This window comes from Brachyistius frenatus, unplaced genomic scaffold (genome assembly GCF_029030835.1).
Source record: "Brachyistius frenatus isolate BFR_SWC_R1_liver_20210118 unplaced genomic scaffold, ASM2903083v1 Contig_18, whole genome shotgun sequence".
Taxonomy (NCBI): Eukaryota; Metazoa; Chordata; class Actinopteri; family Embiotocidae; genus Brachyistius; species Brachyistius frenatus.
Window position 1 is genome coordinate 3,778,958 of NW_027210617.1, and position 24,431 is coordinate 3,803,388.

The window sequence follows — 24,431 nt, forward strand, 5'->3', positions numbered from 1 at the left end:
TGATACTTTAGTCGAAGAAATTGCTCCTCCTTCAGAGGCTCAGTTTGCGTGTTGGGCTATCAGGTTGGCACGTTGGATCAGGACTGCACGCGGGAGTTAAGGACAAGGGTTGATGAAGCACAACGAAAAGCACGCAGGTGGACAGACGTGCATGATCCATCCGGTCCTGACGAGCTGAACCAGGCAGACGTTGCCGGTCCTGTACTTCCAGACAAGGCGCATGATAGGAACAATAAAACAAAAAGAAAAAAATTTATTGTGCCAGCACGCATAATTATTTGATGTTAATTGCCAATTGTTGTCTCCTTTTATTTTGATATTTCATTCTTGTTTTCTATCTTTCAGATGTTTGTGAATATATAAATATGTATTACTGATGACGTGTCGTGGTACAAAGTACTCGCATGAGAATTTTTTTATACACAAAATGTTTCTAATTTTTTGTTTTTTTTTATTCTAGTTGTTCTTATTGGGGGTTGAGGTTCCTGGGACTGCAGTCTCATTGTGTTTCTGCTTCCAATAAAATATGAAAAAAAGCTTCATGTCACATCCTGTTTTTCAAACTGTACAAAGATAGACAGGAAGTGCATTTTTGGATTGCCTCTATACAACTGTTTCAATTTTATCCAAATCTTGACTTCCTTTTACGCAATAAATTCATATGTTTCATGCAAATTTAGTTTGTTAGCCACAATTTCCATTTCTGACATAACCTGTGACCTATAATACAATACAGTCTACTAGTATAAAAGACAAATCCACAAATTACCAGTTTAATTAAACTAATGCCACTAAAAATCTGAGAGGAATTAAATTCACAACACCTCCTGTGAGTTATTTAAATTTCATAGGACTCCAATTGAGTAGGTTAGGCGTTAAAAGTTTCTGAAGCACAAATATATTTGCATCCTGTTTTTTTTAGGCTCTGCGTAGAAAGGAGATCTTGAGGGAGTCGGGGATGACTAACTGCTCAGTACTGAGGATGGGAGGAGGCGAGTGGGGGAATGTGACGGGAAACACTCTCCTCACGTCCATGAGGAGATGCGGAGGCTGACTGTTAGACTGGCTTTTGAGAAGCCCCTAGAATAGACAAAGAAAGAGACCACTGACATGAGACATACTATTTTAAAGAGAGGGAACATATCAAAACTTTACAGCTGTAAAAGTTACCTGAACAGTGCGAATGAAATTCAGTGTGACCCTTTCATCAAGATCACTGTGGGGAGTGTAGAGGGTCAGAATCTTTACAATCTGTCAAACAAAATGAGAGACCAGAAGGACATTAAAGACATCAAATAAAATGCACAGTAACATATACTGTTTTTTTTCCCAGGACAAATCAGACCCACCTGCTGGCTGGAGAGGGCAGTGCAAGTCTGAGCAATGGCCTGTGCATCCACCTCGGTCTTTTTCCCCACCTGCAGCAGCTGAACTGCCTGGATGAGGGGCTCCAGTGTGGCTCCAGTGCCCCCTGCCTGCAGACCTCGGCTCCGCAGCCACTCCTCCAGCAGGCTCAAATTGTAGCTAAGAAACAAGAAAAAGATTATGCAAAAAAAAAAAAAATCCGAATATTTGTATGCATACAGCATAAAAGAAGTGGAGAGAATACAAAAAACACAGTTATGCAACATATGCAGTAGCTTTGTAATAAAATATTACTTCAAGAAGGTACAATTCATGTTGACACTGTTGCAGGAAGCTATTGATAGTTTGCATGATTATGACAATTTCTATGGCTGCTGTTTGCAGTGATGTTTTTTTTTTTTAATGAAAAATGAGCAAAAATACTGGGAGTAGGGAAATTCATATTTTAATATACCATGAATTTGACATGAATTGACCTGATTCAAAGCTAGTGTGGTTCAAAGAGGACATTGTCCTTGATATAGACAAAACAATACGGTTAACAACAAACAGCTATTTCAGTGGAAAGCAGGAAAGAAAGACTTTAAATGGCTGATGGGCTTTTAAATCAAAACTGATGTTAAATTCCCATTGCAGACGGTGATGGAAAATAAAGAAAGAAAAGACCATGTACTATACTAAGTACTTGTACTTGAATATTTCTATTTTGTGTTACTTTTTATGTATTCAGAGGGAAATACGGTTTCTACTCTATCTGACAGCTTTAATTGCTTTCAGATGAAGATTTGACATAAAAAGGTAATTAAAAAAAAAAACTTTTAAAACAAAACAAATTGTTAAAGACCAGTGGTTCCTTAAAAAAAAAAGTCAGTGTAGTCGAGGTCACATTCCAGATGTCTGAGTTGTTAACAGTCCTACCCCTTAAACATCAGTGATTTTCTTTTTCCCTCTAAACTTCTCACATGGTTTCATTTCAATAAATGTTAAAATGATCTGATATCTCACCAGAGTGAAAAAGTTAAAAATCTAGAAACAGATTTATGCATCAGACCTTTGTTTTTTTCTTCTTTTCTCTCCCAGTAATCATCTGACAGCCCCACAGATATATCTGCTGTCCCTGGATATAAAGCTGTATATAATGTAGTTCAAACTAGCTCCTGCAGCAGCTACAACAGCAACATGCTGCTTGCACACTGATGCTTCAGTATTAATCATATAATGATGTCATATATAATAATATATCAGTCAAAAGGACCAGACCAGAACTTTTACTTTAATTCTTTAACTACATTTTACTGCAAATACTTAAATAAGATTTTTCATACGGGACTTAATTTTGCATTGCTGTATTGTACTTTTGCTTCTTCCACCATTGACTGAAATTAAAAACCTAGTTATAACTGATATTATTATTAGTAGTAGTAGTATTATTAGTCTTATTATTATTATGTAGCAGTGTTGCTGATCAGCATGGCTATAGTACAAATGAGTGAATGAATAATTTTCCATCACAATACTGAGATAAACTTAATTTTGAGTAAATTAAAAAAATCTTTATGGGTTGAAACAACAAAGTAGGAGACGTGAATTAAAAACCTGACACAATATAGAATAATGTACCTTCACGTGAGTCAACTCCAGTACAAATAATGTCAGCCATTAAAATTGCAAACCGTTTTGTGGTATAAATTGGAAAATACTGCATGTTGTGTGTACATTCATCAGTGTACGTTTCTACCGTATTTGCATGCCACGATTCCAGCAGCACATGTCTTTCCTCAGCAACAGGCTGTTGAGAGCCGAGGCACAGATAAGGTAGGTGAGTTGGTGGACGGCCTGCTCCATCAGTGTGTGGGGCAGAGCCTGGTGTGTGAGGGCGGCGTGAAGGGCGCCCAGTTCCCTCAGCACAGACGCCATAGTTGGAGCATCACCTCCCACAGTCCGGGGGTCTGAGCCTGCTCGCTTCCTGGACACTCCGAGCTTCACCGCCGCACCGGACAGACCCGGGATGGTCTCGCTCTCCAGCAGGGCAGGCACTGAGGGAGAGGAGGAGCAGGAGATAGATTAGAGGAGCAGTGAAGGGGACAACACCAGCGGTGTCATCATCGCTGTGGTGGTACCTATGATGTTCTGTAGACGTGTCTCTGTGATGCAGAGGAGCTGCTGATAGGCCTGGATACTGAGGTTACTCAGGGTGCGGATCAAGTCACTCATGTCAGCGGTCAGAGGAACCAGTTCGTCTGAGCCAAGAGTCTGAAAAATAATCAGCCAAGTCATACACTCATATAGTACAATACATCAAGACTTTTTCTGCAACAGCAATCAGTGAATCCTAAACTACTCTAATAATCATCATCTGTGAATTCTAGTCAACAAAGACTAAACAATGAGCAAAACAATTCTTGAGAGTTGATTAATAAAACCACTCTGGTCGTCTTTTTACTGCATTTTTCTGTTCTCAGGTGATAATAATAAAGGAGAGTTCATGCTACCTTTTTCGGGGAGTGCTGGGTCAACAGGTCGTGCAACAGACATATGTTTTTCAGCCACAGAGCAGTCATATCTACATCATTCATATGTTTCTGCAGGAACAGATACAATGAGAAAAGGGTTATATTGTCATTTGGAAACCAACACTGACGTGATGAAAATGAGCAGATATCTCAGACGTGTGTATGTTCTATGTTTGTGAGACGCATTTGGGCTTTATTGTGGTTTACTTTATCACTATGAGCCAGACTGTCGGGGTTGGACACACATACAGGTCAAACCCATCACAGGGACATGTGTCAAAGTTAGTTCTTGACATACTTTTGTGAGTGTCCATCTACCTGACATGATGTGAACTGCCCTTATGCATTAAACCTCCACCATATGGCAGCCCAAGAGGGTTCAGAGCGCAGGTTACCTTCAGAACTGCCTTCATGGCAGTGACAGCGGCGCTGCAGAGCGAGCGAGCCCGAGCGTGGTCTCCACTGCAGTCGGCCTGGCGGACGCAGAGGAAGAGGACACTGGCAGGCAGACCGGGACTCAGAGACAGGGCGCTGTCAACGCGGATGTCTGAAGCACAGACAGCGAGAGCAGCAGTGGCAGAGCGAACAAGGCCAGGTCGTGTGTGTCAGCTATCAAAGAGTTAGTTACAGCAAAAGTTCATCCTGTGAGTCCCATCATGCTTCACAGTGATGGTGTAAATCTGTGGTAAAATAACTTCAAGATATATAGATACATTTCTCAATCAGAGTCTGGTCCTCAGAGATTAAAACTAGTGGAATAAAGTAACCTACATGCGCATTAACGACCTCAGAGTCATCAATGTGCTGTTTTGAATTTACTTTCTGACTGGTTCCTCTGTAATAATCGCCCCATTTTTCTCCATATTAATGCTCAGTACTACACAGAAAAATTGCAGCAAAATCCTTTTGTGTGAATTGCTGTGCAAAGTTTGAATGTTTCTATGAACAAATCTACATGTACTGTATGCTATTTGTTACTGTTCACTGTTTGTTGGGTTTGTAAAAGGGAAAATTGTGAGGCTTTTTTTTCTGCTTGTCAGTTGTAGAGAAAAATAGCTGAAACCACTTATAATATCTGTTAACTTTCATTGTAAAAGCCTTTGATTATACCAATTATCATTCTGATGACCGACCCAAACATGTATCAAATTATTTCCTGGTCTCGAATACACCTTTCATACTCCTCGGCCACAGGGAGGCACTGGGGGGGGGGAAAAGGAAGAAGGTAAAGCTGAGAAAGGGAGAGGGAGGAGTCTCACCTGTGATGAGGTTTTTGATGAGTTTGGTTTCATCTTTCTTCCTACATTCCATTAAACCAAAGGCTGCTGCTGGCTTCGGTTGAGACAGACAGGAACCCTCTGTGGTCAAAGCTGATGGGAGAACTGGAAGGAGAAAACACCTCAACACAAATGAAATGAACAACAGCACAAAATATAAACTACAAATGTAGGAGGAGATTTAACTGGAAGGTAGGTATGTTGAACTTAAGCCAATCATTTAACCTGTTAAGTGAAAAAGTTCAGCGGATTGGAGAAGTTATCTTTCAATGAACTTTTGCTTTAGTGATATTTCACCAATGATGAGTGTTCACTTATTATTGGAAATAAGGTTGACTGGTCAAAATGTTGATATATATTGTAATATCAACTGAAAATATCGCATTTTTTCCAATAAAAAGAAGCAGCAAGACCACAAAGCATTTTGTTTTTAAAGTGCAAAGAAAACCAAAGTCCCCCAGAATTTCTTAAGCCGCAGAGACTTCAAGTTTATTGCGTTCATAGACAACCAGTGATGTGAGTTCTCACCTTGTGCCAGGAGTCTTCTGAGCGAAACTGTGTTTCTTAGCTCCTTCAGCTCTCTCCTCAGCCTCACACACTCGTGCTCACTGGCCTCCAGCAGCTCCTGCTGTTCCTTTGCAAAAAAAAGATTTCAGGTTCACTGTATATTGCAGCTAATATGCTAAGTCTCAATTATTGCAGTAAAAAGACCAAAAACATTATTTTAAACATTACAAACAACCACTTGTAAGAAATAACAAGAGCCAGAGGAGTCTAGTGTAATTATTAAAGAGCAGCAAGCCTAATGTAAATCACTTTTAGAAAGATGGGAGCGTAAGCTCAGGAGAAGAAAACGATGCATCATCAAAATGTAAGAAAACTGCTGAAACAAAGACCATAAGGAGCAAATACTTGAAAAAAAAAGTGTACATAGTTCTTTCCTGCTATAACTCAAACACTGCAGATAACCGTAATGAATGTATACCCGTGTCAGTGCAGCAGAGGAAGAACCAGAGTTTGCCTGGCCGAGCTGCCGCCTCACAGCCTCCATCTCGTCCTCCCACTGACTGCGCTGCTTACGCAGCTGGCTCTCGAGAAACCTGACATAGACAAAGGGAGAGGTGAAACAGGATGACTGATGTGTTAATTCATCAAATATATATAAATCACAATGTAGAACTGAAGGCCAAGCACTGAGAGGACTGGATGAGTAAGTAGTGACAGACTGACTTGTTGGCCACCCGTACAGCATCGTAAGCATGTGCCAGGTCTTCTCCTTTCAACTTCACCACCGGGTCTTTGGTCACATCCATCTTCTCCATCAGCTGGTCCTGTCAGCGCACGCATGAACACAGGGAGATACTAGAGTGTGTGCTGATACCACGGTATCGACACTGTGGATGTTATGACTTAAATTCATGTTTATTTCTCCAAATTAAAGTCATGTTCCTATTCGTTTTCCCCAACTCTTATATTTACTCACCATTGGTGTTTCGAAGCTCCACGGTGAGAATCTCCTCTCCGGACCGGGAGACGTAACGCTGACCCTGCGGACCTCCTCCGGGGAAGGGAAGGCAGATGGGAAGGGTGACAGCGGAGTCGGTGAGGGAGAGAGAGGTTCAAAGCTCAGACCCTGGTTGGAGTCGGTCCTTCCGTGGCCTTTTGTACGCTGCGTTGTGATGGGGGGAAAAAAACACATGAAGTCAACAAGATAGCGCTTTATATTAAAACAGCATTCGAGCAGGTCTGTAATTGCAGTTGTGAACCTCGGTGAGCAGACTCATCTCCCGGAGGTTGTCGTATCTCTGCTCCAGTCTGGTGAACTCTCTCAGGAGACCCTGATACTTCCTCCTCTCCTCATCCAGCTCTGCCCGGAGAGCCGCACTTGCCTGAGACACAGCCCGATGCACACTCTCTGCACACACATGAACACACACGGAGGAGGAGGCAAGAAGGAAACAAAGTGTGAGAGGCAGAGAGATAAAGTTGATGCTGGTGCTGATGCTGGTGCTGATGCTGGTGAAGAAGAAGTCTACCATCTTGTGTTTTTTCTTGTTCGATTAAGCGAGCTGAGAGATCCTCTCTTTCTTTGTAAAAACTGTCCTTTTCCATCTGCAGTGCTTTAAGCTCCTTAAAGAATGAAAGAAATAAAAAAAATTAAATTAAACAAAAACAAGCACTTAAAATTCACACAAGGTACGGGAAGGAAAATGTGTCAAGTGTGTCTTGGGTTGGGAGACCTACTTGCTTGAGTTGGAGGATCTCCTGCGCAGCTTTCTCCTCAGCTCTCCTCCTGTCCTCCACCTCCTTCTCGCTGATAACCGGACAAGGTGGAGGCTTGTCCTGTTTTTGTTTCTCGAGCTTCTGTATCGTCGCTCTCAGAGCCTCCAGCTCAGCACTGGTAGTCTCTCGCTCTGTGCTCAGGGTCTCTCTCAAAGCGGAGCTTTCCCTGGCCTGGACTCACACAAAAAACACTTCATCGTGTGAATATAAAAGGAAAAACCTCTTGACTCAGACATTTAAGCGCTTCTTAGGATCTCATCCCAGGATCAAGTCCCTCTCTGACGCGCACCCACCTCCTGGTCTGCTCTTAACTGAAGCTGCATCAGTTTGACTTCCATGCCCTTGTTGAGCTCCCTGTACTTCTCCACTGAGCGGGCCTCGGTCTTTAGTTTCTGCAGCTCTCTTCTGGCAGCTCTGCGGCGCACGCAGCACTGCATGAACACCACCGCCGCATGCACTCGCCTGTACGCCTGCCTCGCCAACCACCCACGCACTCTCGCCTGGAGCAACACAGCAGCCTTCTCCGCCAGCAACTGAGGAGCAAGAATAGGGTTTCAATTTCAAACTGTTTCAGGTTATATTTAGATAACCAACCATGGAACAAAAGACACCAGTGATAAAGTGTACGGATATCATTTTCCAAACATCTACTCGGGCAGGTAATGAGGGGGATGAAGCTGGTAATTGAATGCTTGCCTGTCTGTACGTGCGACGTGCGAACGTGCCCCTGGTGAAGGCCTGGATGGTGATGGTGGCCTGTCGGATCATGAGGAACAGCTGTCTGACCACCACCGTACGGTAGGTCTTCTGGATCACTAGGGCAGCCTTGGTGTAGCGCAGGGTCAGAGCCAGCCTGCAGCCACATGACATGATGAAGAGGCAGTTTAAGTGCAGAATATGTCATTCAGTTTAGGGCAACGTCATGTTGGGATGGAAACACTATTTTTCTAGCTTCCACAGATTATTGTGTTTTAAAAAAAAACCACATGGTAGCTTGCCTGAGATATGATTGATATTTATAAAGACATATAAAAGCACAGATAATTAAATAAATGTTTCTATCACTGAAAGGTCAATGCTCTTAATCTGGATTATTATAGCGGTCACCAAACATGAAACTGGGAGAGGACACGTTGCCAATAAATCAAAATGAAATGACTGTACAGTCATACAGAGGAAAGCCATAAATATACACAGACAGACAAATGTCAGTCTCCGTCCTTACCGTCTGGCCAGAGCTCCTCTGCTGTATCTCTGTATGGTGACAGCTGCCCAGAGAATCCTGGTGTAGGCGATCCGTGCCAGCCATCCTCTGACCCGACTCTGGATGATCACAGCGGCCACACGAAGCCTCTCAGCTCTCAGCCTCTCCAGGAGAGCCACCTGACCGGCCCGGAAAAATACTTTGGTCTTTCCAAAGCAGTACTGGTCTGGATCCTGGATGAGCTGAGGCAGGGCCTGCCTGCACGAGGCCTGGGCCCGCTCCTGGCTCCGAGGCCCTCGAAGCAGAACACGATACCTGCTGAAGAATTCTTCATACGTCCATCTGGGTGAAGAGATTGAACACAGAAATATTAGCGTAAACAACTTGACATTTCCGGTATGTGTCTTTATTTTATATATTTTTTTATTTAATTCAGTGCTTCTATTTCAGTCAGATTCTCATAACGCCTCGACTGAGAATTGCAGTGAAAATCAATAAAATATAAACGGTTAATCTTCCATTTCAGTGAACATTTAAACAACTTTATTCTCTCGTTGTTCAGTAATTTGGTAATCAGAGATTTGTAACTTTTATCTTTCTGATATCCTCCTTTACATGACTTCCCACAGTGGTCTCACAATAAATGAGAGCTTTGTAGAGATTAAGTAAAGTGCTTAGTACCTAGATGGATAACCTGCTGCGCTGATACGAATAGTCTCCAGCACCCCACAGGCTCTCAGCTGCTGGACTGTCCTCTTAGGGTCAAACCTTACAAGACAAGGATGTTATGAGCTGTTCAGTGTCCTCACCAGAACCCATAAAACAACACCAAAAAAAAATTGAAAAGACACTTTACTGTGAAGAAAGGGCAAATGGGTACTTACATAAAAGGCTCTTTGAGGTCGTTGGGTTTAATACAGCGGACATAGTGAGGGGTGGTGCTGTTGAGAGTGTCCATTAACATCTGTAAGGACTGACGGAACTGACAGGCACACAACACAACACAACGAACGTGAAACGATGTTAAAAAAATAAAAATTTAAAAATTTAAAAAAATTATAAAATTGAAGTAAAGAAAACCATCTGTGCCGGAAAAAAGAAAGAACAAATGTCTCACCTGGAAGCCGACAGTCATTTTATGTTCTCTGGTGGCTCTTTTCCCTGAGCGAACACTGCCATTGGTCACAGCTGGCACATTTCCCTGCTGCTGGACCAACTCAGCCACCAACTCAGACTGATGCACACACAGACACAAGTTAGTGAGATACTTATTAATTAGAAATCATTGATGAATTTGAGACTTTTCTGTCTGTTGCACGTAGCTACCTGACTGGCTTTGAGAATGTTAATGAGCTCCTCAAAGACTGTGTCTCGATTCTTGTCTAAAAAGCCCTCACATTCATATTGTACCTGATGAAAAGAAAAGAGAATATTGTTACTACAAACACAGATAAACTGATGAGAAGGAAAAGCTGCTTTCAGACACTGACTGGAGAGCTCAGAAAGCGATGCAACACCATGTCACTTACCATGTCAGCAAAGTGCAGGACGATGAAGGCGCTGTTGGACATGCGAGGTTTCCGGAAGTGAGGATGGGGCTTGCTGGTCAGGTGTTGGTCGTACAGCTTGCACACCCAGTTTTCATCTGAACCTTTAGGCATCTGGATCATTCACATAGAAACAAAACAAATCACAGGGACAAGATCTCAGAAGATTAAAACCCAATGAGTTTTGAAAATGTTTGCAACATACAATGATTTTCACCCAGAGACAGACAAAAAAAAAAGAGATAAACACAATAGACTGAGCATAACAAGCTCTAACTGACAGAACAAGGGGATGAAAGAGCTACAGTATAACTGACCCTGCACTCCTCATCTAACAGATCAAACATGCCGAGCTGGCCCTCTATGAGGGTGATGCACTGCTGATTGTCACTGAACTCAATTCGGCTCCAGGCCAGCTCCTCCCGCACGTACTCCTCCTGCTCCAAGTGGAACACATGCTGCACACAAACACAAAACAGAAACACAAAACTCAATAACTGAGACAAAATGAAAGCAGCTGGCAATGACTCTCAACATGTTCAAGGCAAAAGCAGATGATTCAACTGTCTTCACAGTAAAGAGGCCAAAACAGGGCTACACTTTCTTCTGCTTATTAGAGACTATGAGGAAATACAATATGATTTTGAAAAAAAGTTAGATCACGTTAAAGGAGAGAGAGTGCACTAATTGTTTAATCTTTATTTGTACAGGGACAAATATGAGAGCCACGTAACACAAATGCATGTCCACAAATAGGCCTTTAAACTAGATAAGTCATCAATATGTACGTATATTGAAACACAGAACTCAACAAGAAAGTCCATATAAAACAGCACAATACACAAATAACGCACACAACACTCAACAAAGTAAGTTCTGTCAACGAGCATTAATCTGCACAAATGAAGACAAGAAGAACATTAGCAAGGACATGAAATCATGAATGAAACTAAAATATTGTCATGAGTGAATCAAGCCTCAGAAAGTGACAATACTACAAGGCCTTTTAATGACTTTTAAATTGTGCAGCACATGCAAGTTAAAGGACTCTGGCACACACGACTCACACACACACTGCCCAAAGCGAGACATCTCTGCCTGTCACATGACTTACCCTGTTGAATTGCTGTTGCAGTTTTTCATTTGCATAGTTTATACAGAACTGCTCAAAACTGTTCCGCTCGAAGGTCTCAAACCTGCTCGGGGAGAGAAAGAGAGAGAGAGATTTGTCAATTCGCCCTTAAGACACAGTAAATCAACTTAACTATACATTGCAGCGAGTTGGAGATCCTTTACTCACCCATAGATATCTAACACCCCTATGAAGGATTTGGCCTTTTGCCTCTGAGAGTGCAGGGCTGAGTTCAGCCTCTGGACGGTCCATGTAAACAGCTGACCATAGATGTGTTTGGCAAGTGCATCCCTGGCTCCTAGAGCCTGCTGACCGGACATTGGTTTAACCAGCATCTCTCCTCCGACGGCCAGTCTACGGTGACACAGCCAGTGGGCCATCTGAGATCCCTCCACTCCTAACAGCTTTGAGAAGACAGCCAGGGAGCGGTCCTCTGCCTGAGACAAGAAAAACAAAGGACTTTTATGCAATGACACAGGAAATGGGATGAAAGTTGGGAGAAACTAAAAGAGCAACATTTATTACATCAATGTAACTCCGGTCAGAACCTCTCCCACTGGCTTGAATGCTGACATTTCCCAGGTGCAGAACAGCAGACAGGATCCTGAAGAGCTCCACCTGTTGGTCAGGCTGCACACCTGCAATTTCAGCATTAAAAAAAAGTCACTTTTGTCTTTAAATTAATAGAGTGAGTGTGTGAGTGTGTGAGTGAGTGTGTGAGTGTGAGTGTGTGTGTGTGTGTGTGTGTGTGTGTGTGTGTGTGTGTGTGTGTGTGTGTGTGTGTGTGTGTGTGTGTGTGTGTGTGTGTGTGATCGCAAATACTCTACCCAGAATGGTGAAAGCGTTGCGAGTGCGCTCCAGGTCTGACAAATCATCAGTACCAGGAATCTGCATGTCTCCTCCCTGGTTAGTGTAACGGAAATGCTCAGGTGCATCTGGAGACCACAAAACACATCACACTCAGACTCCTTGCATTGTAGACATTACGTTACACAATGCAGACATGGTGATTGCAGGTGGACAAGCTGAGGGGTAACCGAGTCTCACCCAGTTTGAGGGACCTCATTTCAGGCAGCTCTCTGGAGGCACACAGCTGATAGAAGATATGGTAGTTTCTCTCTGCTGATGCCTTACATACATACATACAAATATGTGGAAAACATTCATGAACATTTGTATTACTAATACATTTGTGATCATAACATTTCAGCTTTAAACAAATGAGATTTCCAATGTGCAAAAAAAAAAAAAAAAAAAAAAAAAAAGGGCCCCAGCACATTTTCTACTGATCTGCAGAGAGCGAGAATTTACCTGGAAGACGACCCTCGACTTCTCCAGCAGATACGTCCTCATGTTTGCCCCGATGATGTCCCCCTTTTTGCCAAAGCCAATCTCAATGTACTTCCCAAAACGACTACTGTTGTCATTTCGTGTGGTTTTAGCGTTCCCAATGGACTGCAGACAAAAATACCCCACAGAATGATTTTTTTGTTTATAACTAAGAAACATACTTGAGAGAAAAAACACTGGTCATTTACCTCCATGATTGGGTTAGAAGCCAGGACCCTGTCCTCCACGCTGGTCTGCTGTGCTGCTCCTCCAACCACAGCAAAGTATCGCATGGTGAATTTGGCTGAGACAGTTTTCCCCGAGCCGGATTCCCCACTGATAATGATAGACTGGTTCTTCTCCTCCCTGTGAATAGTGAAGTTATGCTGAGACAGTCAGTGCTGTTGCAGAGTAAATGAAATGCAGCGTGCAGCAAAGCATTGAGGATTTTCATAAGATGACCTCTTGACCTCTGACCTAGTCATAGTGCAGTAGGCTTCCTCCGCCACAGAAAAGATGTGAGGCTCCATGTCAGTCATGTCCTGACCACTGTACGCATCTATCACCTCCTCTCCATAGATGGGGAGCTGGTCGTAGGGATTGATGGCCACCAACACAATACCTGGAGGGACAGACGAAGGAAGTATTCTCACCATAAGAGCCTGGATGTTGACAGGACCTTTGTTTACAAAACAAAGGCAGCTCATAGAACATTCTATATCTTGAAATAGCCACAGAATTGTTAATCTGTAAAGTAAGAAATACAAAAATTTGGTAAAAAAAAAATAAATAAAAGGTATTTAATGAACTTGTAGTCATGGAAGTAAGCTTGTGCAAATCACAATTATAATGGCTGTACACACATAATCTGTCACATTTTTATAATTTAAGAATAAATAAATAAAAATATTCATGACAAAACTACACAGATTTAAAATAAACAATACATTTGGTACAAAATTGCGAGCTTTCACAAACCACTGAATTGATGTCCTATACTCAAAATAGCAGATACTGTGCAACTACACCTTAAACCAGTTGTATACAGTTTAAAGTGTGAGGGAGTTGTCTCCTTGTCTCGACCTTTGAGCTATCGTAATATAGACAACATTACGAGTTACAATCCTGCAGAAAGAAGCACACAGGAGCTTCCTGGTTTTGGCTTTTTGCCAGCAGAAATCTCAAGTATCTCCTGGCATTCATGCTGTCCCACTTTAGGTTGAACAAGAAACCCTTTGTTTGTGAGGTTTCTTTATTTCACCCTCATCTGTTGTCATCAACACATTCAGTGCTCACCACAGTACGTGTAGATGCTGCTGTAGTCCAGAAATCGAATCCGGAGGTTGTGCAGCACAGCAGGCTCATGGAGAAAACTGAGAGCTGTCAGATCATTCTCCCCCTCCAAGATGTCAGGGTTCCCCAACAGTGGGAGATCGGAGGGAGAGTCCACCGGGTAATGGACCTCCTGTTAATGGAAGTGCAAGTTAGAGGCGTTTGAAAGAGCAAATACATGTTGATGTTGTTTTTTTTTGGAAGAAACTGAGAAAGTTGAGTTTAGAAAGATGTAATTTTATGAAGACAATTAAAAATGAACACTTATTCATGGTCAATATTATGGGTCTGCATGTCTCACATTTCCATCAGAGAGTTGTAGTAGTAACTGTTTCTCTCCAGGCCTGTAGTCCTGGAGGAGCTGGGCTGAAACCCAGACCGCATCTGGGTCGGGGACCCACACACTCGCCCCCTATCAAAGAAACAGACTGTTTCAGGTGTGTGACTGTAAAACCATGTAAAGAAAAGTAAGATTATAACTGCAGGACGAAAACAATCTTCACGTGCTGGACAAATCTGAAGCCCGGGAGAAAACACTTTTATTACGTATTTAATTTTCTGTCAAAACACTGTTCAGGTGGATGTCACACTTCCTGGTCCCACCCAGTCTTGATAATTGTCACCCATCAGCATAAAAGGTTCCTGAACTGTTAAAAATTAACACTGGTCATCCTCTCTTTAAAATGCCTGTATGGATTAGCCATTATTTACCACCAAGTCTTTTTTGCTAATTCACTCATGAATGGTTCACTCCTCACGCAGATGCTGCTGATGTTCAATACTTTGATATCTTGATGTTGACAAGATTTAAGAAATAAGGATTACATTTTCAGGGCAGATCGAATATTAACTATAACTGGAAGGGCACAAACAAAAACTCTGATTTTAGGAAAATGTGATTACCTGGCAGTCTGAAAAACAAATGGCAGACATGTCATACACAAACATTCAGACTCAGGCATTTTTTTTATGTTTGCTTTATACCCTAAAACCTTATTCTTGGTAAAGGACCGCAAAACCTGCGGGACAGCAGTCAAAAATAATAAAGGAAGAATCACTTCAAAAATCCAAAATCTAGTTCAAGCCCATCTTACCTTGCTGTATAACTCCAGTGTTGCCATCTTTAACACTTTAAAGCATGAAGAGAGACATCAGACAAGGTAACATCGCAACCCTGTGAAGGAGCAGCCAGTTTTCTGTTTCCCAGCAGTTTCTGTCTAGGTGACAAACGTTCTGCACTTTGTCCAGGCTCACATAAAGACATGAGGACTGTCAGGTTAACTGTTAATCTGTGGGCGGAAGCAGTGTTTGGAAGTAGTCTGAACCATCACTGTGAGCTCTATGGACATTTTTATAACATTTAAATGCATTTCTGGACACAGTTACAAGTGAAAATGTACTTTCATCATTAAATGACACAAAAGGAAAGACTATCAGCAGATTTTGTGACATACTGATTCATTTTAATAAGTAATACAATCAAATTCATCTCAGCAATCAGCCTGCTGATATTGTGATAGGAATTTCATGATCTCAGCTGGATGCAATTTTCTTCAAACAGGGATTAAAAAATACAAACTTATTATTCCTCAGCTAATAGATGGAAAGACATTGGTACTTAATTTTAACTGTAATTTGCTGTGTCACCAATTTTGTGCGTGGGTTGAAGAGGAGGCAGCATGTGTGTGGTAACATTGACACATTAAGAAAAAAAAAAAAAAAAAAAAACCACAGACCGAAGCTGTGACGGTAACAAAGCCTTGAATAGCGATGTCTCACAACATCAGTAAGCACCTAGAACCATGATGAGAGTTAAAAACAGTTATAAACAGTTAATAACGAAAGAGGTCTCAGGTCATTTCACCCCCACTGCGCTCGGCCCGCCACGCACTCTTTTTAGTATTGTTTAAAGTCGTATGACAGCGGGGTCAATGCACCTATGGCAACAAGCCTTTCAAAATGACGTGTCTCCTCTTTGGTCAATACTGAACACGACTCATAGGACAACACAGCTGACATTAAAGACAATATTTCCTGAAAAATTACAACAATAAAAACTTTGACTCTGTCCACTCCCATACACACAAGCATCAAAACTAAACCATCTGCATTAGTAACGTCAGCCGCCTGCAAGGTCGGCCCCGACTCTGATTCAACTTAGCTTTACTCAATATACCGGTTCCACTAGAAAAAGGACTGTGTGCGATGTCGGATTACTTGTGGAGTGCATCGTAAAAATTTAAGAGAGAGATGCTAAAAATATAAAACATTCATTCTCAATCTCCCCGGAACAAAAACACCAAACAAATTGACTTTTTTGTGACGTAAAACGTTTAGATTTAACTTGATTGTCGCAAAAAAAAAAAAAATACAAACCCATTCAAAGCCTTTTAGTACAAAATACACTGATCATTGAACCCTGAATTTGACACATTGTAGATAAGTTATTTTGAATATTTGAAAGTTCATTTATTTTATTTAATGTTTTTAATTTGTTTGTTTAATTTCCTCATTAAAAATCACGTGGGCTCAGAAATACTGCAAGAGTCCCATCCAGTGGAGTTAATGGTGAATGGACACATTTGAGAGTTGAGGTGTTTCTGAATGGACACATTTGAGAGTTGAGGTGTTTCTGGGGTCAGGCGAAGGGAAAACACTTCTTTAGGGTGAACTGGAGTCAATCGGGTTTAGATTTAAGTTGAGCGCCGATACCGGGAGACAGTTCTTCAGGGCTGGACTGGAATAGGGGATCCTACTGTTCATGGTCGTGTGTGCAGGCGTTGAACAAGCCCATCTGGACTTTACAAAAACCTACAAGAGAAAAAAAAAACACATCAAATTTATTCTGTTGTTCTTTAAAATGTTGTAAAATATTCATTCAACGAAGTGCAGAATCCTGTCATAGGGATCAAATCTGTGACAAACTCCAAATAGTGATTTTTTTTTTTTTATTTGCTAAATGAATTCAACAGTTAAAAGGTACAAAATGTAAGAATTCTAGTTCAAAACATTTAAAAATTAAACAAAAATTATCCAGACAATGTAAAGAAAAATCAGTTTTGAGACTGATGTCAAGAGATATCTAAAAATCGTGTTGTACAGATGTCTCTGGGGTTAGCGTGCGAAGCAACTAGCCCTGTCCTGGGTTGTAATACCACCTCGCACTTCAAGAGGCGAGAGCGAGTCGGTGTCCAGTCTGTCCTCAGTCCAACATGAGAGGAAGAAGTGGAATATTTTCAACCTCTTGTTAGAATGAATTAAACTGGAAACACACCGATGGCTGAAATTCTTGGTAAAACAAACGAAACAATCATAACCTTCGGTGTTGCTTTCCACCGCTGTAGACGGCTCTTACCACGAAACTGTTGGAAGTTTGATGCTGAACCCGCAACGTTTCTTCTAGACTGGTAAATAAACAACCGTTAATGGAGTGATAGATTATAAAGATAGCCAATTGTGTAACATTTGTAACAATATTGATATCTTTGTTAAGTTGCCTGTTTGTTTATTCGCAGTTTGGACCCGTTACAATAGCTCTATGTGACAAGCTCAATGAGATCGTCTGAGAGCTATCGCCAAACGGGAGGCAATTTTATGTAGCAAACAAACCGTGTACTGGACAACCGAAGGACATTCAGAGCCTTCGGTTCAGTTCCTTGCTGCAACAGTCTTGCTAAAAACTCAAGATAAGCAAGCTGTGACATCAACTGCAGGTTTAAGCGTGTTTCATTATTTTAATTTGAGTCTATCCTCAGCTGGGTCCATACAATCTAACTTTACAATGATCAGTTAGGGCACAAAATTTGACCAAAACTCAGAGCTGAACTGAGGACAGACTGGGTTTTACACTGACTCACTATCACCTCTTCATGTACAAAATGGTTTTACAAGATGGGACTTACATTTTACATATTGCGCCTTTAAATTTGAGAAGATTATCAGTTCTAAGCCACAGGTGGGACAGAATTACATGGTCATACAGTGCATCTATAGGCCCTCGTAGGCCTGAATTGTCCATGAATGTCCTTGCTAACCTGTGCTATACACTCTCCATGTCTTCACTGCCGTTGCCCTCCTCCTTCAGGGCCTCTCCTTCGTTGGCAGCCTCCTCGACATGGGCCAACATATCCGCCATGAGCGCCTCCTCCAGCCTCTTCCTCACACTGTACACCAGCTCCTCCTGTTTCCTACACACGAACACAACAGGAAGCTGTTACAGTTGGCAGTTACAGCTGCCTATAACAGACATGGAATCAGCACAGAGCAGATGGTGCGTTTCTGCAGAGATCAGTGGTCACTTGTTATGGACTGTGGACAAAATCCACTCCGTTAACACTGGGCAGACCAGAGACGACAAAAACAGACCAGCTTACTTCAAACTGGGCAGGTATCTTTGCCGATAGCCATGACAGAAATGACTGGCATATAAAAGATAGCCGATATGGCACCATTTCCACTGACTGAGCTGTTATTTCCTGTTTTTAAAACACACTGAAGGAGATCTCAGCATGATTTCTAACACAACCGATGCACATGCTGAGAAATTTTGCTCAACTCCAAACAGGACCTTAATTTTAGATACCGGCTTCTAGCAGTTAACGATGAGGATATGACAGTGAAATAAAACAAAAAAAAGGTGGCCTTTGACGGCATCGCTCTGTGATTGCCCACCTGATGTCCTCATCGGTGACTATGAAGGCCTTGCATAGCGGCTGTGCAGTGTTGAGCCAGACTCCCGGGTTCTTCTCCACGGCGGCAGACAGCTGCCCGGTGATCGGAGCGGCGCTAGTGTGCAGGGCGCTCGCTATGGCCGACAGGAGAGTTTTGTCTGTGCAGCCCGGGCCAACACCTGAGAGAGCAGCACGGTGGATGGTTATCAGGCACTCTGAAGAAGCATCATGGTTGTAACTGCACTTGCATAAAAAATAATGACGCTGTTATTGAGCTGTGGCAGCAACACTGCTCTTATAAGAAATGCAAAAATGTCCCTTTAGAAAATAAGCTTAAGTTTTGTCTGAGGAATTAATGTCAAACTGTGTTTCACCTTGGAGGCCTTTAGGCAGTTCCATTGTTTTCACCAGCTCCTCTGCAATGTCATAAGCATTAAGACCACTGAGTTTCTTCTCCCAAAATAACTGTGGACAGCAAATAAAAAGAGTTTATAAAAGAGAAAGGGAAACTCAACACTTTAGATGAACACAAACAGCAGCAAACAAAACCACCGTCAACATATTTAAACTCAACTGTGGTTCGTCCAGTTTCACAGCAGCGCATTTCCTTCCAGACTGTGCAGCATTTGTTATGTGATACTACACGTTGTTGAATCAGATAACAGGCTTTTCAGGTGTGTGTGTGTGTGTGTGTGTGTGTGTGTGTGTGTGTGTGTGTGTGTGTGTGTGTGTGTGTGTGTGTGTGTGTGTGTGTGTGTGTGTGTGGGATCGTGTTAACGCCAACAGGCTGCTCACCTGTCTGGGCTGGTCGACGGCTTTCTGAGGATCTGTCTTCACCTTGTTGTTGGGATGGTTTGTAACCTTGGTAACAGGCTGCTTAAAGATGGAGGCCGTCTGTCTGACTGGGAGTGATGTGTTCAAGTCGGGTTTGCCCTTAAAAACAAATCGAACACAGAATGCAGGAAGAGATCAGGAAGGAGCCAGGACAGGAGAAAAAGTGTTACTCCAAGAAGCTGTTGATTAATACCACAATAGATGACATGCTTGGTTTGTTAATGGCTTGCTTTCACACCAACTTCGTTTAGCAGGGGCCTTCGAATTTATCAGGTTTTTCCAAACTAAATATAAAGTATGAAAGGTGACAACAATCCAGACCTGACCAAAGGAGGTGGTCTTGGTCCGGATCAAACTGAACCACGGTTTTGATTTGTAAGTAGTAAGAGTGACATTAACTGGAGGTTGTGGCTCATTCGGTAGAGTGGGTTGCACACTAATCGGAAGGTTGGTGGCTCGATCGCCAGCTCCTCCTGTCCACATGCCTAAGTGTCCTCGAGCAAGACGCCGAACCCTAAAATTGCTCCCGATGGTGTACCGTCGGTGTGTTGTAAGTCGCTTTGGATAAAAGCGTCAGCTAAATGAAATGCAATGTAATTTGTTTGCAGTTTGAAACCGCTTCCTGGATGGTTCGGGCTTTTGGGCCAATTACAGGAAGTTGGCGCGAAGAAATTAATCTGTTCCTTCATTTTTTTAATAGAGGCGCCCGGATGAATTGACAACACGCCGACGTCGGACGCATGTTGTCTACAAACCAATTAAGATATCGGGACTTAAGTACGTCACCCAAAGACTGAAACGTGAAACCAAAACAAACTGGATCAAATGTTTACAATGAAACAAAAACATGAAACCTGGCTCAACCACGGTCCGGGCTTTCACACTGCCACCGGGTGTGCTGATGAAATGCATGTGTATAAGTTACTGATGATGATGATGATGATGATAAGACTCTATAAGTCAATGACATGATGCTTTACAAAATATACAAAAAAACCCTGTTTTTATAGGCAGTGCACTGTGCACATTTAACGAGTCAATTGTGGCAATGTCAGAGGCTCTATATAGACGTTACGCTCAGAGTTCTGACATTAAAACAAAATGGCACAATATATGGGAAATATATCTGTATAGTATTCAGTTTAGTCAGCAGCTGGCCTCCATTAACCCGTCTGTCTCACCTTGTTCTGGTTGTTGTTATCATATCGCAGTCTCTGACGGTTCTTGTTCAGCTTGCTCATCAGCATCTTCCCCGTGCGGAAATCGAAGGAGCTGAGGTCCATCTGGTTACCAAGGTAACGGGCCAGCTGAGGCTTGCTCCGAAACTTCTTCCCAGATGGACTGGCGAGGCGTGTGGAGACATGAGAAACCATTATATTAATACTATCGGTTTCCAAAAGAACAAAACAAAACAACAAAAAAGGCCAGAAGAAAAGACATCCAGACAGAGACGGAGTCAGGAAAACAAAACCAACAGATCACACTTATAAACACAAACAGCAACATGCAACAAGTCCAAAGCAAGAAGAAGCAGGAGACATTCAAATGAGCGATGACGCTGAAATCACATGGCCGGCACTTTATGAAATGGATGCAATCTTTCACGAACACCCTACCCAATACCAGTTATCGATTAAAAGCTGCTTACATCTTAGCGAAATGAATATTATACATTAACTATATTTTATACACAGCTCTGAGAAGAACCTCGTGAAAACTTAGTGAAAACAATGTAAACATGGCAAAACTAACACTGGAACACCAAATGTCTCAAAAATGGAAACATTGTAGCTCCACATGTGGGAACAACATCTGTTGCCTGAGCAATGACCAACACAGAAACAACCGTGGGTGGATACGTGCTCATGCAAATGTATCTTGCACCACACACCAGTTAACACCAGTAGGATTGTACAGTTAGCCTACCACAAACTATACAACCGACCCGCCTCCCCCCTCTCTTGCCTCTGTTCCTCATCTTGCTCTTCTCCTCTGCTAAATGAAAACAAATCTGACGTTGTTGATTCACTTCAATGGGAAATTAAAAAAATAAATAAATAAATATAAAAAAAATTAAAAAAAAGAGTATTGAGGTTACACTGAGTTTTATTGATCAGGCGCGAACTGCTCCCGCTAAAGCCTCGCACGGCTGGACAAGACTCCTTATCCCCAACAATGGTGAGAGGAGATGGCCTGGCTGGCCTCGATGCCCCTGTCGCAAACAAACCTTCCCCCCCCCCTCCTACCCCCCCCCCCCAATTCCCCTCCCCTTCCCAAACTTTACACCGAGCACTGTCCCCCCCCTGATCACACTGCTGACTGCTCCGCGAAATCGCTGTCTCGTGCTCCTAGAAGTTGTTGTTGTTGTTGTTTTTTTGCAAGCCCTCGGTCGTTTTGTACCTAAAATAATAGACATCGCTTTTTCCAGCTGACAAACCCGACTTTCTGGTCACTTCTTCCATTTTCCAGCCCTTGGGGAGAGCAGTGCAATCCCACCTTTTCTTCTCCATTTCCCACGCGAGTAGCCTATAAATCCACTAAAAGTTACTGTAATTAATAAGATTGGGTTTTAGGAAATGTGTCGATTTTTTTTTTTTTTTCATAGGTGGCAGGCCTATCGCTTCCTACGCTTTTGTTTCGACCATATTACAACATGCGCCCTCCGTAATGGGATCTCCCTGCTAACAACATCTCGTCTCTTTGTCGTCGCGCAGATCGCTCCGCCGCGGACTCCGCCACATCACTACCTGCCCGTCTCGCCGGGGCACGAGGGCTACATCCGCAAGGAAAGCAGGACAGCGCGGCGACGTCAAGACAGCGCGAGATACGCGGAAAAAGACAGGAAGTTAGGAAACCATGATTTCAGAATAAAAGCACAAATGTCCACTGGCGTAAAGCCGCCTGTTGGCATCAAATGTGGCAGAGGGTGCGAACAAGTCTCCAAATTTGGTTTCATGTTCGGATATCTATTATTGTTTTATTAATGGCCTGAAATGTTCTGTGTGCTCATGGTAGGCTTCATAAAACATGTATCCATGCTCTATGTACACTAAAGATCTGAATTTCAATGGGACTAACTATATAGGCTATAAACTAATATAATCATACATATTCATTTAAAAGTTTGAAATAGTATTAATAGTAGCAATTATTTTGTCGTAACCCTTTCCAAATAGCCCAAATCTTTGTCAGTAACAGATGATTACTTAAATAATTTCACAATCATACATGAATTAATAGCTGCAACGGATTAGTTGATTAATCGATTAGTTGACCGACGGAAAATGTATCGCCAACTATTTTAAAAATCAATGAATTATTTTGAGTCATTTTTTTTTAATGAGAAAATGCAAAAGAATTCTGATTGTTGCTTCTTAAATGTGAATATTTTCTGCTTTCTTTGGTCCTCCATGATAACAAACTGACTATCTTTAGGTTGTTGACTGTTGGTCGGAACAAAACAAGACATTTTAGGTGGCACCTTGGGCTTTGAGAAATACTGGTCGGCATTTTTATATATATATAATTTTCCGACATTTTAAAGACCAAAAAGCTAATGGATTTATCAAGAATGTAAGCAGCAGGTTAATCCTAATAACAAATAATAATAATAAAGTAACTATCTATCTAATCCGTAATGAGAATCATTATTTGTAGCCCTACTTGATCATTAAATGGAGTATACTGAGCTTGAAACTATTGATCCTTACGATAATTAAGTAGTTCTTTAAATATATTTCAGCCTGCGAGTTCATTTGTATATTCAGAATATGTTTGATCAAATAATCTTAACTCCACGGTCCACTTGTGAGTCTTTTTTCTTTTCTTTTTTTTTCCCTGAGCCTCCGAAGGGAATTAAAAAAAAAAAAATCTTCTATCAAACATTTGAATATATGTTATTTAATTATCCCAAATCTTTGGGTGATTTAAATACATCAATCTTTCAACGTCATTCGAGCCTTTTATATCGAAATATCTTATCGGAAGTGTTATTTTATATTCTGTCCAGCTCGACGCTCGCGGCTAGCACCGCAGCTATGTTAACCTATGGGAAACATAAATTAGTCTATTGCTACGAATAGATCGTAAACAGTAATCACGAAGCAGCGGTGACAACGATCCTGAACGCCGCCGAACGATCAAATCGATCAGATGTCGTGAAATAAAGACGTTAATTTGAGGCTTACGAACCCAAAAATGTGCAAGTTTCATGTAAGTGAACCTGGAGAGCCGTTTCACCACGACAATGCCGACCGTTGTCATTCAGGACTTAAGAGCCGGCTTTTATCAATGAACAAAGTAGATCTTAGCGATCAAACAGACGACCATTATAAAAGCATGTCAAGCATGTTTAGAGACTATTTGTGTATATAACAACAATGCAGGAGGAGAGAGGGGGGGAGGGAGGGAAGGAAAAAAAAATCATTCACACTTTGTATGGCTACAATCTATGTCGAAATAGCAGACTGGATGTCGACGCAGTACCGACTCCATGCTTAATTCAACATTAGCTGTTAAATGTCAGGGGAAATTAAGCAATACTACAATGACGCTTAAAAAGACGCACGGGCTGAAAACCTCTGCAATGGTATTTGCAGGATGCGAGACCAAAGAATGTCTTTGACTAATCGATGATAAACATACTTTCCAAATACATTGTAAAGACGACACATTACGCATCGAACGCTACAATTGCGATTAAAGCCCTTGCTGATGGTTTTAATATCCTTTAGAGAATGTACTTACTCGTTTTTATCCATCTTGGAGACACTATCTCGTTTTCTCCCTCTCGCTGTGTTAAATCCCTTCTCCCCTCTCCTCTTTCAGTCCCCTCCCCCTTCGATGTTAGAAATGAAAAGACATTATCCACGCAAATTTCGCAGTCTGGCTGATAAAATGAGCATAATGTCTGGCCGAAACCGGCGTTACTCTCGGTGTGCAGCCG

The 24,431-nt window shown here is 42.0% G+C and overlaps 2 protein-coding genes across 12 annotated transcripts; both read right to left on the bottom strand.

Annotated features, from left to right (window-relative positions):
* Positions 1–69: 69 nt before the first annotated feature.
* On the bottom strand, positions 70–15,175 carry LOC138618883 (unconventional myosin-Va). Its single transcript, XM_069694945.1, has 35 exons — positions 15,077–15,175; positions 14,284–14,394; positions 13,947–14,115; positions 13,128–13,272; positions 12,860–13,016; positions 12,633–12,776; positions 12,369–12,450; positions 12,149–12,256; positions 11,847–11,959; positions 11,490–11,758; positions 11,304–11,385; positions 10,507–10,647; positions 10,172–10,303; positions 9,969–10,052; positions 9,760–9,876; positions 9,527–9,624; positions 9,324–9,410; positions 8,664–8,984; positions 8,135–8,291; positions 7,732–7,971; positions 7,400–7,609; positions 7,192–7,285; positions 6,922–7,070; positions 6,639–6,824; positions 6,386–6,486; positions 6,141–6,255; positions 5,684–5,789; positions 5,138–5,260; positions 4,274–4,425; positions 3,858–3,947; positions 3,486–3,618; positions 3,104–3,401; positions 1,350–1,524; positions 1,171–1,251; positions 70–1,080 (listed from the first exon to the last, which is right to left on the bottom strand). Exons 1-35 carry the CDS (start codon positions 15,101–15,103, stop codon positions 919–921), a joined length of 4,959 nt encoding a protein of 1,652 aa, XP_069551046.1. The 5' UTR covers positions 15,104–15,175; the 3' UTR covers positions 70–918.
* Positions 15,176–15,423: 248 nt separating this feature from the next.
* On the bottom strand, positions 15,424–24,405 carry mbd3b (methyl-CpG binding domain protein 3b). 11 transcript variants are annotated; one of them, XR_011310765.1, is made up of 9 exons: positions 21,887–22,790; positions 21,413–21,481; positions 20,668–20,827; positions 19,448–19,585; positions 19,027–19,117; positions 18,654–18,831; positions 18,017–18,169; positions 17,338–17,386; positions 15,424–16,793 (listed from the first exon to the last, which is right to left on the bottom strand). XR_011310765.1 is itself a non-coding variant. In XM_069694961.1 (8 exons), the coding sequence occupies exons 1-7, from the start codon at positions 24,244–24,246 to the stop codon at positions 18,022–18,024; spliced, it is 795 nt and encodes a 264-aa protein (XP_069551062.1). In that variant the 5' UTR covers positions 24,247–24,405; the 3' UTR covers positions 15,424–16,793; positions 18,017–18,021. The 11 variants fall into 11 exon arrangements, 9 of the variants coding, with proteins under 9 accessions (XP_069551062.1, XP_069551061.1, XP_069551064.1 ...); XR_011310764.1 differs by having other exon boundaries at positions 17,300–17,386; XM_069694961.1 differs by lacking the exons at positions 17,338–17,386; positions 21,887–22,790 and adding an exon at positions 24,233–24,405 and having other exon boundaries at positions 21,413–21,478.
* Positions 24,406–24,431: the final 26 nt, after the last annotated feature.